The sequence below is a fragment of the Sciurus vulgaris genome, assembly GCF_902686455.1.
Source record: "Sciurus vulgaris genome assembly, chromosome: 12".
Lineage (NCBI taxonomy): Eukaryota > Metazoa > Chordata > Mammalia > Rodentia > Sciuridae > Sciurus > Sciurus vulgaris.
In genome coordinates, this window is record NC_136473.1 from 111,664,092 (window position 1) to 111,680,755 (window position 16,664).

Sequence of the window (16,664 nt, forward strand, 5' to 3'; positions counted from 1 at the left end):
TCAGGCTCCTAGGCTGCCTCCAGGATTTCCTCCCCTCGCTGCGTGTGCCCCACATGGTCTCCTGAGCCTCGAGGAGAACGTGTGGATGGAGCTAGCCTCCCGTGCCTCCCTTGAGTTAGGTGGGGAGGGCGGGAATCCCGTGGGGCTGACCCTATCCACAGAGCTCTTTCCCAGCAGTTTTCTCCAGCTGGTTGCCAGACAGGAAGTCCGAGCTGTGGGAAGACAGTAAACGTCCATGCTGTGAACTGCTGAGGGCACGTGGCGAGGAAGTGCGGGGATCCTCTGGGGTCTGAGCGTGCCGGCCCACAGCTAGCAGGACCGCAGGACCTCGTTTGCACAGCTGAAAGGAGGAAAATGTTTCCAACGACCGGTGAGCTTGGAAGCAGACCCTTCGCTTCAGGTCGGAAGGAAGCACAACCCTGGTCAGCATCTTGAACCGAGAGCCCAGCGCACTGTGCCTGGACTTCTGACTTGCGTTACCATGAGGTTATGCGCTTGTGTTGTTTTGAGCCACTAAGTGTGTGGTCATTTGCTCTGTGGCAATAGAAAGCTAAAGCGGCTACCAAAAGCCCTGTGTACGTTAGAATTCTTTGGTTGCAAGCAACACAAAGCAGTTCTGGGGAGTAAACAAAAAGTAGGTTTACTGGAACAGTGTCCGTCTGACCACAGGACCCAGGAGCAGCTCCTGCGATGGACCCGGGCAGGAGGATTGCATCCAGGCCTTTCCAGGCTTCGTTTCACCCAAGACTTAAAGTCCAGAGAGAAGGCGGCTGGTTGGCTCTGTCTGACAACCCCATCAAGACTGTCACCAACCGAGAACGAGAGCTCTTCAAAGCAAAATGGGTGCTGTCGCCAGGACAAGGGGGTCTTGATGCTGAACCAGCAAAAGCATCCCCACACTGGTGTGCTCTCCCCCTACCATTGCAGGGGCCCCTGGACAGAGACCTCTGACGGGCCAGGCTGGGTCATGTGGCCACCTGGGCTGTCAGTGAGCTCTACTTGGACCATGTGCTTGGGCCAGAATTTGTAAGGATGCCTGCAGGGAACGAAAGGGTGCAGGCATGAGCACATTGCTCTCACAGCCTCCCCTTCCCGGGATGAGCACCGCAGAGCAGGCTGGCCTCTGACGCTAGCTCGCTCTATGATCCTAGCTGTCGCTTCACCTTTCTGGGTCTTGATTCTCGTCTTGCAAAACAAGGGTAAGATTAGACTGTCTGCAGTCCCCAGCTCCCTGGCCAATCTGTGACGCGATGCTAAGCCCTTCACACTGAGGCACAGATAACTGGTGGCCCTACTCGCTGTTTCTCAAGGGTGTTTGCTTTTCTGGATGGAAGGAAGGGCCTCTCTGTCGGTGCTGTGCTGGCGAGGGTCTAAGAGCCAGGGCTGGGGGAGTAGAGTGGGTCATGGGGTCGGCTCCCCCATGGCCCGTTTCGAGCTTCCAGGGATGTAATAACCAGCTTGAGGTTTTCTGGAAATTTAACGGTCAGCTCTGGAACTGATAGGAGCCACCTCCGGCATGCCACTAACTGTAGGTACAAGATGACTGTAAGGCGTGCTTGGAGGGTGAGTGAGGGAGGGGTGGGGTGAGGGAGGCTGTGCTTGTTTTAGGGATAGGAGGTCCTGCATGGTGGCCTGAAGTCACATTCCATGGACTATGATCCATGGGCCACATGGCAGGCTAGCCAGATTCGGCTCGGACAGTCTGGTGGTTTCCTCAGACTCCCGTCCCAGCAATGGGGACCCCTTGGGCTCTGCCCTTCCTCTAGCTCCAGTCAGACAGGAGGTCCATGGAAGTGGCTCTGTGGGGAGGTGGCGGGAGCCTGGCATAGCCCAGATCAGCACCTTAGCCGGTGAGGTGCGGGCCGGCCAGTAAGGCCGTGCTGGCCCCTTCCTCAGCCCTCCTTCCCTCTCAGTGATGGTGGTTGGCTTGTGCCCCTCATTGGTGCAGGGACCCTGGGTGAACACCTCCTAGGTGCCAGCCAGGCCCTGTGTTCACTCTGGGCCTTCCAGTTGCCTAAGACCTGGCCTCTCACCCAGGGTCTAAGCCCCGGGTTGGGAGGGGCGCAGTCTTTCTCCACCCCATTAAATTCCACCTGCACACTGGACCTAGATCACAGGGCGTCGAAGGCCTCGGCAGCACTTGGAGGGTCACGCACGTCAGCAAATCGCCCCAACAGAGAAGTGCAGATGTCGTAAAGCAGCACCAAGGGGTGCTCAGTGCCCTGGCCGGCAATGGGTGCGGACGCGCCTCCTCGGTGAGGGGATGTCACCATGGCAGGATGGTGGCCAGCGTGGGGTCTCAGGCCCGGGCGGTTCTGCCCCAGCAGAGGAGCCCCAGGAGGCTCTGGCACCCCAAGGACAGAAGCCAGCCCTCCCTCTGGTGCATGGTCTATGGTGGCCAGGAGCCCAGAAGTCAGGGAACCACAGGCTGCCCGCTGTCCCGCTGCCTAGACAGGGGCCTTCGCAGCAGAGGCACTCGGGAACGTCAGAAGTGGGGAGGGACCTCGGGTCAAGGCCTCGTGGGAAGGGGCAGAGCCCCTGTGGAAGACCCTGAGGCCGTTGCTCCTCAGACAGCCTCTGGCTCGCTGTGGGTGAGGCTTCCCTCCCGATTCTGAGGACTTCAGAGAGAGGTGCCTGAGGGACGGCCCGCTCCTCCCAGCTCCTGGCCATGGCCTGAGTGCTGGCTCCTACTGCCCAGGCTTGCATGTCCCCATAACTCATTCTCCAAGAAAAGAGGTGCCCCTTGCAGGAAGATGTAGAAAGAACTGGAAGAGGGCTTCCATGGCCCTCCGAACCAGCCCTCCTTTTTGCTGTACTGGGGGTTTAACTGAGGGGCACCTCACCATCAAGCTATGTCCCCAGCCCATTTGATTTGGAGGCAGAGTCTCACTAAGTTGCTGAGGCTGGCCTTGAACCACGATCCTCCTGCCTCAGCCTCCTGAGTCTCTGGGATGGTAGGTGTGCAGCTAAACCTGTCTCGGAACCGATCTTTGTGGACTGCAGAATGTGGTGCTTTGACTGACTGGTGGGGGACAGCATGTATCCGGGGCCTGTCAGAGAACTGGACCAAGGTTTAGGGGAGATGCGGCCCCCTCCAAGAGAAATGAGGTGGCGGCTTCCAAGAGACCCGCGTGAGAGAAGCTGGCAGGGCCGGCAGTGACTCCGTCGGAGGTGCTGATGGGGAGGCGCTCACGGCGGCCCTGTCCCACCAGGTGCTCACTCCGGCCCTGCTCTGTCCTCCTCTGCAGAGCGTGGGTCTGGTTCTGCGTGCCAGTCCAGCCAGCTGCACTCCCCAGTCAAGGTGGCGGTGTGGACGGTCACTGCCCTGTGTGCCCAGCACCCTCCCGCCACCTTCCCCGTTACCAACGGCTCTGCTGGGCTGGGGCTCAGACCCCGCGCCTCGGCCTCCCGAAAGCAGTGCTTGATCCGGAGGGCGGCGCGTGAGCCAGTGAGCTTTCCTGAGAGGGGAGAGGGGCACTGAGCCTGGCTTCTCCATCAGCGGTTCACAACTGTCACGAATCCCGTGGCCGGGAACCATCTTCCAGCTGCTGTGACTCGGGGTGGTTGGGCTGAGCCCAGGCTCTCTGTCCCGCCCGGTGCCTCCTGTGGCTGCAGCCCCCACAGGGGAAGCAGGTGGCAGGTGGAGCTGTCACCAAAGCCCAGCATTCACCTCGACATCAGCCGCACTGAGTCCAGCCTGGCCATTTCACCAGCCTCCGCGGACAGTCGAGGTTCTGCACCGTGACCGCGCTCACGTGTGCAGGCCTGGCCGCCAATCAAGGTAGGACTCAGACACACCTGAGACGAGATTCAGAAAACAGAGGCTTACACTATGGCTCATCTCAGAGGCGGGCTGGTGTGAACACGCCCCGAACCTCAAGCCTCGGAGCTTCCTGCCTGCGCGAGGGCGGCGGGGCGCCTGGTGCTGCTGGCAGGTGCTCTGCACAGGCTGCGCGGCCTCCACTTCCTGAGGCGGCGGCAGCACAAAGCCGGCAGGGCCTCCTCCAAGCCTCTGCTCCTCTCGCCCTCGTCTCAGTCCAGCCTCTCGCACCTCCCGGGAGAAGGACAAGATGAAGCGGGGGGCGCTTGCCATCGCGGCCATCCTGCAGGCGCGGTGCCCAGTGGCAGGTAAGGCGCAGCGGAGGGTCAGCAGGGAGCCCTCTGACCCTGTGTGTCGGGCTCCTGAGGGTGTGAGGACTGGTGTCTGCTCTCCTCCTGGGCTCCCAGAGTCAAGGGCAGGGAGGCCGTGCCCTCTACACTGCCAAACCAGAGCCAGAGGCTCGGAACTCAGCTGCCCAAAGTGTGGATTTCCCAGTGACCAAAGGAGTCAGGAGAGGGAAGGCGAGGGAGAAGGAGGCCCAAGAGCCTTGGAGGCCGGCCACCTGGGATGGAGGGGTGTGTAGCAGAGGCCAGCCCGGCGTCAATGAGGCCGCCTCACACCAGCCTGGCCACCGTCTCCTCACGTCACCCTGGGCAGGCAGCCTCACTCTGCCAACAGGACATGTCACTGGCCAGTCAGGCAGTGTCATAGCCAGCGGCTCTCGCTGGCCCGAAGCACCTGGCTGGCCAGGACAGAGGGCCAGGGAAGGAGGGAAGAGGCAGGAGCTGCAGCCTCCCACAGAGCATCTGCCACTTCCCAGGCCCAGAGGGTCCTGTCGCGGCTGTCTGCACCATGGCCAGGGCCACACTAGGACACCCCCTTCCCTGGCCAGAGGCAGAAGCAGGGGACCACGAGAGTGTGGGCTTGTCAAATGGCTGCGTGAGGACCTGGGTCACGGAGGCCCATCCTCCTGTCTCAGCCTCCCCATGCTCTCCAGCCCAGACTCTGGAGGGAGCAGGCGAGGGAAGACGGGGCCCATGCGGGTCCGTGTCGGGCTGCTTTTGCAGACAGAGCGAGCTTCGTGTGGATCAGGAAGCCCGGAAGGGGTCAGGACCAGTGTCCTTCCTGCAGTGAGGCAGATCTTGGCTCTCAGCATGGCCCGGGCCTGGGCTAGCACCTTCTGGGCTCCGAGGGCCACAGACGTGGGGTTTTCTCTGAGATGGTAGCATTTCTCAGAACGGGTGTGAGTCACAGTGTGCTCTGGGGTGAGGGCATCAGACGGAGCCCCAGCGGCCCCTCCCTGAGTGCAGGGGACAAAGGAGATCCCTACAGCCGGCCGTGAACAGCTGGGGGCAGCGACTTGTCTCTGGGCTTGGGCTGGGGAGGCTCAGGAGGCAGGTCCCTTGCTGGTCAGCTTGTGTCAGGCCTTGGGCTGAGGAGGTGGCCAAAGTGGAGTCAGAAGGAACAGAGGAGGCTGGGAGGCCTGACGGCTGCCAGCAGCCAAAAGCAAAACCCCAGAGGACAGAGGCCGCCCACTTCCAAAGAGCAGCCCCAGGGGCGGGCAGTGGGCCCTCACGTGTCAGGCCTTGCGCTGCCTCCGTGAGACTGGCGATCAGCTCTTTCTGGATCGGGCTGCTGTACCAAAGCCTTTCAGAGCGCCAGCCTGAGGCCAGGGCACAGGCCGCCTACGGGAAGGGCTGCCGGCAGCAGTAGTGGGGCCTTCCCGCTCCTTGCTCTGGTGTGACCTGTCCCCTGAGCCCCTTTCAAACATGGACGTTTTACCAGGCCTTTCCCACTTGCATCTCATGGGATCCTAGCCGTGACAACCTGGTCTGTCCAGAACCTGCTAGGACGGCCTCCCGGGCCTAGGCCAGAGGGACGCAGGTGGCCTGCCTAGTGCAGCACACGGCTGTGGCCCTGGAGCCTCAGCACCCCAACTCCCTGCCCCATCACGGCCAAGAACACACCCGGAGGTCTGTGCAGTTCTTGTCCCGTCTCCAGCGAGAACATGTAACTCTGACAGGAGCCCCGGGGGTTGTGAGCAGCTCGGCTCTTAGGAAGTCAGTTGGACCTGGTAGACACAGTACTTTCTGGCTGTGCAACTTCGGCAAGTTACTGAGCCTCTCTGAGCCTCAGTTTTCTTACCTTTAAAGTAAAGTAATGATACCTTCTTCATAGAGTTGTGAAGCCAGGAATTGAATGCAAGATGCCGCATGGATATGAGCCAGGAAAAGGAATTGCGTTAGTCAGCCTGCTACATCCTGAACTGAGCTCTTGTGAACCTAGGAACAGGAGGCAGAAACTCCTGGCTGCTTCTCGGTTCACTCTCGACTGTGTCGGAGGCGCTGCCGGCACCTTCCCCGTCTGTTGACACGCAGCTCCCCTCCCTGAATTCTGTGTGAACGCCATGATCTGGCGTAGGAAGGCTTGAGGCTGGGATGGTCATGGAATCTTGAATTTGAATTTTTAAAAGATTCCCCAAAGCGAAACCTATCTGGAAAATACATAAGGAAATAGTGGAAGCGGAGAAAATTGGACACAGAATGGACCCGTGGCCCCTCGGGGCGGCCGTGGACTCGGAGGCCGAGGGGCTGCGGTGGGCAGGGTGCCTGGTGCCCAGCGTGGACGTCCGAACACCCAGCCGTGGTCCGGCTGCTGGGGAGGAGCAGTGGGAGCCCCGCCCTGACGCAGCACAAGCTCCTGGCCGCCGCTCTGCTCCGGCTCTGGGTGCCCAGACAGGCCGCTGCCCGGGCCCTGCTGGCGAGGGTGCTCGTCCTCTGGCGGCCACTCACTGCCCCCCAGAGCACTGCTGGGCGCTGGCTCAGGGGCGGAACCCTGTGCAGCACCTGCTCTTTGCAGTTTTGATTTTGGTCTTTAAAAACCAGATCTGGTTTCTCTTGGATATACTCTTTACCTCCAAGAGTGGCCTTGACCTAGCAGGGCCCAGGCCCCAGAGCTGCTGTCCCGCGTCCAGACACACGTCAGGAGTCCCTTTCCTCCTGAGCCTTCATACCTGTAGGCCCACTAGGTGACCAGTGTTCAGAAATGGTTCAAAATATATTTCTTAATTCTGCCAGGTCAAAACTATTTCTTATTAGCACTACCGAGAGGGTAGAGTTAATCAATTTGGAATGAGCCTTCAGTCACCTGGTTAAAAAAAAATTAAACCAGTCCTTTGACCTGTTAGTTGAAACAGAATGTTCCCTCTGGTCCCTGCCCGCGTAACACGTCCTGCGGCCTGAAAGCAGCTCAGAGCTCCCCCAGGGAAGAGCCGACCGTCCTGCTCCCACGAGCGCCAGGGACAGGGCCTGGGCACAGCCCGCGTCGGGGCTCGCCGGGTGAATCAAAGGCCGTGCGAGCAGGAATCTCACATCTCCTGGTCACCAGGTTGACCGTGATGACTTGTCTGGGGCCTGTTGGATTGGCTTCCTTTGACCTTTTCCTCTAGACAACAGGGTAATAAACTATGGGCTTTAAAACAAAACTGAACAAAATCCAGGACTTGGACTCTGGAAGCGGACAGGGAGTTGGAGTGGAGAGGGAGTCAAGGTGAGGTCAAGGTGGTTTGAGGTAGAACCCTGTCGTCATTGAAGTTTTCTTGTTGGATCACATGAAATTCTGCTATTTGTTTATTTTGGATCTATAAAGATGATAAATCCATGTGGTTAAACTAACATCTCAAAAATACAAATAGATGCTCATCTTCCTGATTTGACTTTAACTCCAGGGAAAAGCAGCAAACAATCAGGCCCTCACCCCTGGACTAACGAACTACTTAATGAATCAAAGATGCCAAGAGAAAACGGAGTTTTTTTAGATGGTAGCCTAGGTCACACTGTCCAATCGCCCCACTGCCTCAAAACACGGAAATAAGACACAGGGTTACAGGATGTCTCAGCAGAGCCCAGCTTGATCCGGCACCGAAATAACTGCTCCAGTTATCACTTTCTTCCTCTCTGAATTTGAGATTTTTATTTTTTTAAATTTTAGCAGTAATGGACATAATACCTTTATCTTATTTTTATATGGGGCTGAGGATTGGACCCACGGCCTCGTGCGTGCTAGGCAAGCGCTCTACCACCGAGCCACAAACCCAATTTGAGATATGTTAATAAAAATGCAGAATCATGGAAGGCAGCTAACGACATCTTAAATCCAGAGCCAGCCAGCCTGTCGGCTCTCCATTTTCACGTCTCTTCCACACCAATGTCTTGTTACTGGTGCATCTTTGGTTCTTCTCATGAAAAGTTCCAAACGCTTCTTCCTTAACATTTGAGGTGAGCAATTTTAAGGTCGGCCTTCGTTCTTGCTGTGAGTGCTCTGGAGACTTCCAACATGGGAGCATCCTGTTTTCTTGGCTGTTTCCTGCTTGTTGGACATTTAGGGCCATTTTGGATGTCGTCATGATAGCCAGTCCTGCCAGAAAATCTTTACATACATAGCTTTTGTTAATTTCTTATGTAAATCCAGGATTGACAATTAAAAGAACAGGTTAAATTAAAAGAGCATTTCACAGCACTTACACCTTCTGTTGACAGTGATCCTGTTGAGCAGAGGGCAGTTTCTAGTTCTTGGGGACCATCTGCAGATGTTCGTGTCCCCTCTGGAGGAGGCTAGGAAGAGGGGAGGACGGGGACCCCAGCCAGGGCCTGCACAGCCCTCCTCTTGGCTGGTGGCCCCCCAGAGCTCTGGTCTTCCCCTGTAAGATGACGCCTCTGGTGTCCACCTCCCGTGGGCATGTGGAAGGGAGGTGCTGGTCAGAAGGGTGCGTGGATGCTGTGACTATAATCAGTGTGCCTCAGTTTCCCGACCTGCAGAGCAGAAAGAGTCTCCTTTTCCTGAAGCAGCAGAGCAGAAACACAGGCCTGCCCAGCTCCCGTTTCTTCCTCTGTCGCTGGGTTTGCAGTGTCAACTAGTAACTTCCCTTTGTGCCTTAGTGTTCTCCTCAGTACGACCAGAGAAGACGAGCGATCAAACAGCCCTTCAGCTACAGAATGCATTATCTGCGGTCTTGAAATTGCCGGTCTTTAGAACAGGGACTCCTGCTCTCCCCGGCCCACCCTGCCTGGCCGGTGCAGGCTCCAGGACGCTGGGCGTAGGCTTCCTTCCCCGCCTGCACCGAGGCCTCATTCAAACCTGGTGGTGGCCTCCATGAAAACCCACGGGCAGGGTCAGCGCTCCCCTGCTGGCCCCTCAGGCTGTGCGTCGGTGGCAGGCTAGCAGGAGCCACGTGGGACAGTTGGTGGGAAAGCACGCGTGGCTGGACGTGGCCAGAGTGCCAGGCTGGAGGTGTTGGCAGTGCCCGCTGGGCCGTTGCTGGCCTGTTGGGATTGTGCCCCTCAGCAGCTTGTTCTCAGGCGCAAGGGGAGGAAGTGAGTGGAAAACCCTAGGACAGGGCAGGCGGGCGGGGGGCCTCAGGAGGCGAGGGCAGCAGAGGCAGTAGAGGGGTCTTTTCGAGGCTTGGTGACATGCCCGGAGTAGAACCGGGCTCCAGACACACTTCCCGGCCCACTCAGCTCACTCCCGGACACCTCCACCGCTGCTCTGCCAGGTTCTTGCTGATCTGCTCCATCCTATGTCCACCGACTGAGTTCCAAAGCAGATTTTATGGAATTCTCCTTAGTAAGCACTTATGTCTAGCTTCTCAGTTTTTCAAGTAAGAAATAATTATTTTGTTGCTGAATATCTTTATTTACTACACATTTTCCTGCCGAGCATGAAATATTGGGTTGTCAGTAAAGACCTGTTTTTCTCTGACATGTTATTATAGTTCTGAACTCATTTCCCCCAAATCCGGTAAACCCATATTTTCCATTTTACTTTTAATAAGCATGCCTATTTGGGAACCTTCCTTGAGAGAGGAGGAACTCAGTTTGTAATTCAATCCATTCCTACGCACACAGGCACCTCCACCCGATGCACAGGTAGAAATACAAATGTAAATTAAATCATCCTTGAGGGGTGTTGACCCTCAACAATCGCCTGTAATTAATCTGCTTGGTAAGCATGTATCTTCCTCTGGCCTGGAAGGTTTCATGGGTATGATATTTTCTAAAAGAATAGCACCCTGCCACACAGACTCTTGAGTGGAGATTTGGCTTTTTTACTAAATCCTTGAGGAGGGGAAGAAGTTGTCTCTGGATGACAAATGTCTGTGATCAACTTGAAGTTATTCATGTCAAATTTCACATCTTCCTAAGCTGGACCCGGGGAGTAAAAGGGAGAATGCAGGTTCACCCTCAGAAGGCCAGGGCCCTGGCACAGTGCGCAGAGCACGGCGGAGCCCAGCGTGCGGGCACCTGAATTCCTGGGGGCACCCAAGTGACTGGAAGGAGGGGCGGCAAGGCCAGACTCAGGCCCTGCCGTGGGACATTCACAGAGTGAGGGTCTGTGGCGCGGCTGCCCTGGTCAAACCGTGTGGTGGGAGGACAGCTGGCCAGGAACATGGAGCGACAGGGGCACTGGCATCTGGGTCGCACAAACCCCGTGCCCCTCTTCAGATGAGCCACACATGCCTGTCTTCAGCAGTTTCCCGTCCTGCCGAAAAGTGCTTGCTCTAAGATACAGCATGAACGACAGCCTCAGTTACAACTGCTGTCACCTTCTGGGCTGGGAGTGATGGGAGGGTTGGACAGAGAGGTGTTATGGGGATGAGCAGGAAAGATAGGCTGTGAGGGGTAGAGGTTACAATCTTTTGCTGCAGGATGCCAGCTTCAGGGAGGGAGCCAGGTCAGGCGACTCCATCTCTGCACAGCCTGAGCCAGGCCCAGGGCTTTGTCCAGGTCAGGGTGGGCACTCTGGCAGGGTTCCCACCAGCCCCGGTGTGTGTGCTGGTGTGGGTGTGCACGTTGGTGTGTGGTGCTGGTCTACGCTCGCCTGTGCTGGCATCTGCAGGTATGTGTTGGTGCACACCAGCAGGTCGTCTTGTGTGGGCCAGTGAGTGGTCTTGCATGTGTGGTGTGTGTGTTTTAGTGGAGTTTGGTGGCAGCAGGACAACTCTGGAAGGCGAAGTTCTGTGCTTGAGCTCAGAGCTGCCATTGTGGTGCACGAGCAGCAGGGCCAGGACACTGGGGAGCACTCCAGGATTCTGAGACCGGGACAAGAACACTCTGGCCAGACAAGAGCCTCTAGGGTCTTGAGAGGGCGAGTGGCTCCTAATGGGTGCTTAGAACTTCAGGCTGGCCTGGCACCATCCCCTGCACCCTCTCTGCTCCCAGCTGAGCCTGGCATCTCTCCTTCCTGGCACCTTCCTTCCCCAGATCCCAGGAGAGACAGCACCCCACCCACCCCCTGTGGAAACCCATCCACCACCTCACGTAAGCCCAGATGTGTGGGGATCTCCCAGACCCACAGCTGGTATTAAAATGAAGGTGGAAAATCATTGTTCTCAGAACTCAGGGTTAAAAACCCAACAAAATTATTTCCCTAGGGTGAGCTCTCTCACAGTGGAGACCCAGTACACAGTAGTTTCAGGAAACTTCCCTGTCAGCAGAAAATGTCACCAAACCCCCAGATTCTCACCAGTGTTCCCCACAGTGACCATCCTGTGTGTTTGGTCTAAAACAATCGAAGAGCATTTGCTGCCTTTCTTTCTTGTGAGCAAACCAACATGGTGGCCACCAATGACCTACTTTGGCCATGGAGATGGTTGACATAACCAGATGTATTTAGGATCTGGTCATTGAAACCACCTGGTTGGCAATTGGCTTATCAATGGGTAAATCTTCACACAGCATCACACGTGCTCTGGTCAAGCACACCTGCAACTAGCCAGCCACATCACCCTTGACAGGGCCCAAGCCTTGGAGATGGGCGTTCAGTGAGTGGTTGGGAGCCCACAAGCAAGAGAGCACTTCTGTGGTCCCCGTGACCATGTTCTCAGTTTTTACAAAAAAAACTGAGTTTGCCTGGATGGTCTGGTCTAATTTTCATCATTTTGTCAGCCTGTGCTAATTTCCGTGCTGAGTTTAGTGGCAGAGGAAGCGTGTATTGAGGGGATGCCACCCAGGACTGTTTTGAGTTAGACTAAAGAGCTTCAGAAATTCCTCCTTTGATTTCTCAGGGCAGAGAGAAATCTTTGTCTTTTCTCTCACTTAACTATAAATGCTTCAAAGCCCAGACCTATATAAAATACACAAATGCTTTCTGGACAAAATGAATCTTGTCTGTTTTCTTTGGATTTCGATGGGAACAATAAAGATTGAGCTACAAAAGGTTGGCAAAGAGGATTATCCTTTTTCTTTTTATTAAGCATAGAGGCTTCAAAAGAACAGCCCAGAAAGTCACATAATTGTATCCACCACCGCTCACCCATCATCCCCCTGCTGACCTGGCCTGTGAAATCCCCTTTTAAAATCTTGGCCAGCTCTCACCTGCTCATCGCAAAGGCGACATTGTTAAGCGTTCCGTCCTAACTCCGGGAGAGGCGGCTGTGAAGCACACTGTCCCTTCCCGGGAGCATCTTGTCAGGGACAGCTCTTTGGGTGGGGGTGGGGTGCGCCTCTAATTTTCAAAGCTTTGTAACCTCACGTTGGAGAGGGAGCCCTTTGGGGGCTCAAGTGGACGGTGAATAGTCGTAGCTGCAGACGCCGCAATCCAGAGGGGGCAAGGGAGAGGAGGGAAGGGAGGCTGGGAGCAGTTTTTGATCTTCACAGCAATTTCTTGATTTCGTTAGTTTAGAAAACACATTGTTAGTTTCTAGCTATGGCTCTAAATCAAAGCCTCAGGCTTGAAACTGATCTATTTCCCGAGTTCAGTTCCTAACTTCCTCAGAAAATCCTTGGCAGCCATTTGGAAGAGCATGGAACGGCTCCTGGACGCCAAGGGATGAAGAAAGGATCTGGCTATTGAGGCATTCTCAAGTTTGGGTTGGACATTTTCTAGCAGTGTTCAAGCCTGGAGTCATTTCAATTGAAAACAAAGCAGAAAGATAGCCTCCCAATGGCCAGTCATCAAAATTCAGTGCAGAACGATCACCAGAGCAAGACTTTAGTGAGCGGCTGGTCCTCTCATGGGACCAGAAAAGAGACCAGTTGCTTGGTCCTGGCCACTGTGGTCTCCGGTGTGCACCAGGGACCTCACATTGGAATGGCAGCCCCAACAGAGCTGCAGGGGGCTGGGCCACATTGGCTCAGCCCGCCCACCCTGGGGCCAGGCAGTGGCAGGCCTGCCATCTCCACAGGCGGGGGTGTGGTGCAAGAAGGAGTTCCCAGGCAGCCACCAGCCCTGCAGTCACTGGCCTCCCGCCCTCCCTCCCTGTGGCTTCTTCAGGCCATGTGCCCATTGTCCCTGGGACCTTTGACCTGTCCTCGCACAGGGAAACAGGGACGAGGGGACCCAGGAGGACAATGGGAATTCAGGGGAATTCTCCAGGAACGCGGCAGGCAGGTAACCAGGCAGAAAGCAAGCCATGCACACACATGCACTTGTGAACACAGGTCAGCACAGGAGCTGCTTTTGTCCAGGGGTGTCCGGTGATCAGCATGCTGTCAATGCACCTGGGCTTAGGAAGCCAACAAACAGCATTTGAACTGCACATGACATCCCAGCTGCTCACACAGGCTGTGCTCCGTCCCAGTACGCCTACGGAAGGCGAAGCTTTAAGAACTGTGCTGCTCAGGGTGTTGAGGCTGTGTTCCACACAGAGGGGTGTCATTTTGGAGCTGCTGGTTTAAGGTCCCTGGGGAGGGATTTGCTGTTGCTGGACTGCAGGACTTTTCCAAGCCTTCTGTCTGCAAATGTGTGGGGCCCGTTTCCCAAGGGAAGAGAGGGACATATGGCCATTCACCTCTGCACAGGCTGGGTCCCGTGCCCCTGGGTGTTTTTCCAGGAAACGCCCATTAAATGGTTGTCAGAGTAGTGGGAGAAGGACGTGGCAGAGGATTCTTGAATGATTCAGACAGGAGGGTCCCTGGGGGAGTGCTGGGGACGGCGGCAGGAGGCAAGGGCGCGTCCTAGAGGCACCATCAGAATGGTAGGATTTACAAAGAGAAGAGGTTGAGGGCCCAGGAAGGGAGGCCACGTGATTGGGCATAGCACCGCCCAGACAAGGGCCTCCTGAGAGCCACCCCGTTCGAGGACCACACAGGAGCAGCCCTTGGCCAGTGACTGGACTCACATGTGAGGCTCTGAGGCACTGAGCTCCTGGGAATGGCTGGAGGGGTGAGGTCCCAGCTGGGAACAGGGCTTGGAAGTGCTCCATGTCCTGATGCCCACCCCTGCCTGCTCAATTCCCTAGAGCGTTCCATGTTCAGTTAACAACACAATCTCACAGACTGGGCGATAACAAAGGAACCAGATTTATTTTGGCTCTCAATTCCGACTAAAGGTTGAAGGCCTGCCTCTTGGGACGGCCTTTCTGCTGAGAGCCCCTGTGTGGCACCAGCCATTGCATGTGGAGAGTCGGGGAGCGCACACACGGCCTGTGAGCCCTGGTCTCCCTCCCTCTTCCTACCAAGCCCCATGGGCTCCACCCGAGGACCTTACCTGTCATAGTCACCTCCTGAAGACCTTGACTCCATCCACATCAGAGTCACTCTCCACCTCTTAATGCTCCCAGGGAGTAGATTTCAAAATAAATGTTCAGAGGGAAGAAACTATACTGGCAGCATCTACCATATCAGTTTCCTGGGGCATTACGGTAATTTTAAAAAGCTAGTAGCTTCAAAAGCAAAAGTTTATTGTCTTAGAGTCTTGGAGGCTGGAAGTCCAAACTCAAGGTGCTGGCAGGGCGGGCTCCCTCTAGGGTGAAAGGAAGGATCTGTTCAGGCTGCCCCCAGCTCCTGGCAGGGGCTCCCTGGCCTGCCTCTGTTCTCACGTGGTGCTGCCCTGGGTGTCTCCACGTGCAAGTAAGCGTCTTCAATTCATAAGGACACCATTGTGTTGGGTCAGGGCCCATTCTGATGACCTCTTCTGCAAACATCCCATTTCCAAACTCTTGCTTCCTGGAATCATCTCCCAAATGACTCTGTCCTCTAACATTCACCTCTGGGTCTGCTTCTAGAGGAACTTAAACTAGGATGCCCTTTGAAAGATGCTACCTCAGGGTACAGAGAGACGGTGACACCTTCCTAGCACCAGGTAACCAGCCCTTGCAGAAATCCCAATCCGAGTCAACATTTTAATTTCTCACTTCAAGGCAAGAATATGCTTCCCACCATCTTTGCAGGCTCTGGCAAGGGTGTTTCGATGGCCCTGTTTCTTTGCATGAGAGCTGACTGGGTTCACCAGGACGTGGGTCAGTGGGGGAAGAGAAGAGACAAGCTAGCACACGGCAGGGGTCTTTGCATGATGTCCCTCAGGGAGGATGTTCCCTGCCTGGTGGCCTCTGAAGCACTGCTGAATGGCTGGCATGCGGCAGAGTGGGGTTGCTGACCAGCTGCCCTGCTTGTCCCCCAAGACGGGGTAGGCGTGTGTCAGAGGGAGGGCACCTCCCGCCCGGGAGCACCGGGGTTGCCCTTCAGGAAACATCACCAGCACACTCTGAGTCTCAGAATGAGTCTGCCGGTGAGTCAGGCAGCCGGGCTCGTTCTGGATCTCAGACGGTTCTTCTGACTGTTTCAGACCCTCTTTTCCCTGCTCCAACTCTGACATCTCCGCCCACACAGCAGGGAGCTGGTGAGGGACCTGAGAAGGGGCGAGGCCAAGGTGGCAGCTGGGGCAGCCCCCCACCGCCCTCTGCGTGGCTCTGCGCCTGGGGAGGCAGAACAAGGGGGTCTGTTTCCAGGTCACAACTGCCAGGGCCTCCACCTGTGTGCGGGCAGCTCCGCTCAGCTCTGAGACAAGCAGCGCCCTGAACGCGTTCCCCTGGGAGGAGGCACTGAGCAGCGGCCCTCGTCCCTGTTGCCCTGGGCACCGGGTGCTGTCCGAGAGGCCAGATGAGGGCTCAGCCCTTTCTGGTTCTCGCTCAGAGTAGATTTGGATTCCAGTGTGATCTGATTGTTTACAAAGCAGATGTACAGGTCAGGCCCAGGGATGGCCTTGACGTTCTCTGCCATGGCAGAAAGATGGGGTGTGTGCGTGAGAGGTGGGGAGGGTCAGGAGACGCGGAGGGCAGGGAGCCCGGCTGGAGGCTGCTCCCCATGAGAAAGGACCCACGTGCCCCTGGTCCCCTTCTCCTCCTTGGCAGCAGTGCTGCAGGTGAGCTTTGGACATGGGGTTGTGAGGGATGCTGCTTGTGTTTTGCCCCCACAAAGTGGTGCCTCCTGCAGTGGCCGGCGGGGGGCACAGCTGTGTTCAGTCCGCGGCTAGGCCGGGGCTCTGAGCCCGTCCTGGAGTCACACTTCCTAGGCTCAGTGCTTCTGCTGTGTCCTCGGGCACGTGGAAGCCCTGGGTCTGGAACGTAGTGTCTCCTCCAAGGCGTCTTGTGCCTGGGACCTGTGGGCTGCGTCACTGGCGAGGGCCGGCTTGTCCTCAATGAAGCCTCGGGTAGTTGAATTTTGCTTTTCCGGCTGAAAGTTTCTCCAGGCAGGAACCCTGGCATGTGTTTCTCTGTGCGCCTGAAGCCTTTGGCTTTGGACCCCCCAAAGGATAAATGCAGAGTCAAGCACAGTCAGCACACTCTTCCTCCAAGGACCAGAGTCAACAGAACTTTCCTCACACATAGAAATAAAATAAAGGCACTCCACCCACACCCAGGTAAGAGTGATGGGAGCAGAACCCAGGTGCTGGCTCCACGCGGCCCCCAGCACGTCTCCCTCCCAGTGCCACCTCTGTGTTTGAGAGGCGATCCCACCAGCAAGCATCTGCCCACCCCTGCCGGCTCCGTCGCGTAGCACCAGGGGGCACCTGGGGCCCCTCTTTAGGTAGCCACATGGCTGGAGTGGGTGGCTGAGATCAATAAGAA

At 56.5% G+C, this 16,664-nt stretch overlaps 1 protein-coding gene across 2 annotated transcripts in view; it reads left to right on the plus strand.

Moving 5' to 3' along the window:
* Positions 1-3,852: 3,852 nt before the first annotated feature.
* Positions 3,853-16,664, plus strand: part of CD247 (CD247 molecule) — a 58,915-nt gene continuing 46,103 nt past the window's right edge. For both annotated transcript variants that reach the window (XM_079106594.1, XM_079106593.1), the window contains exon 1: positions 3,853-4,128. In XM_079106594.1, coding sequence (XP_078962720.1) covers positions 4,071-4,128 — 58 coding nt within the window. In that variant the 5' untranslated portion in view covers positions 3,853-4,070. The remainder of the gene's footprint in view (positions 4,129-16,664) is intronic.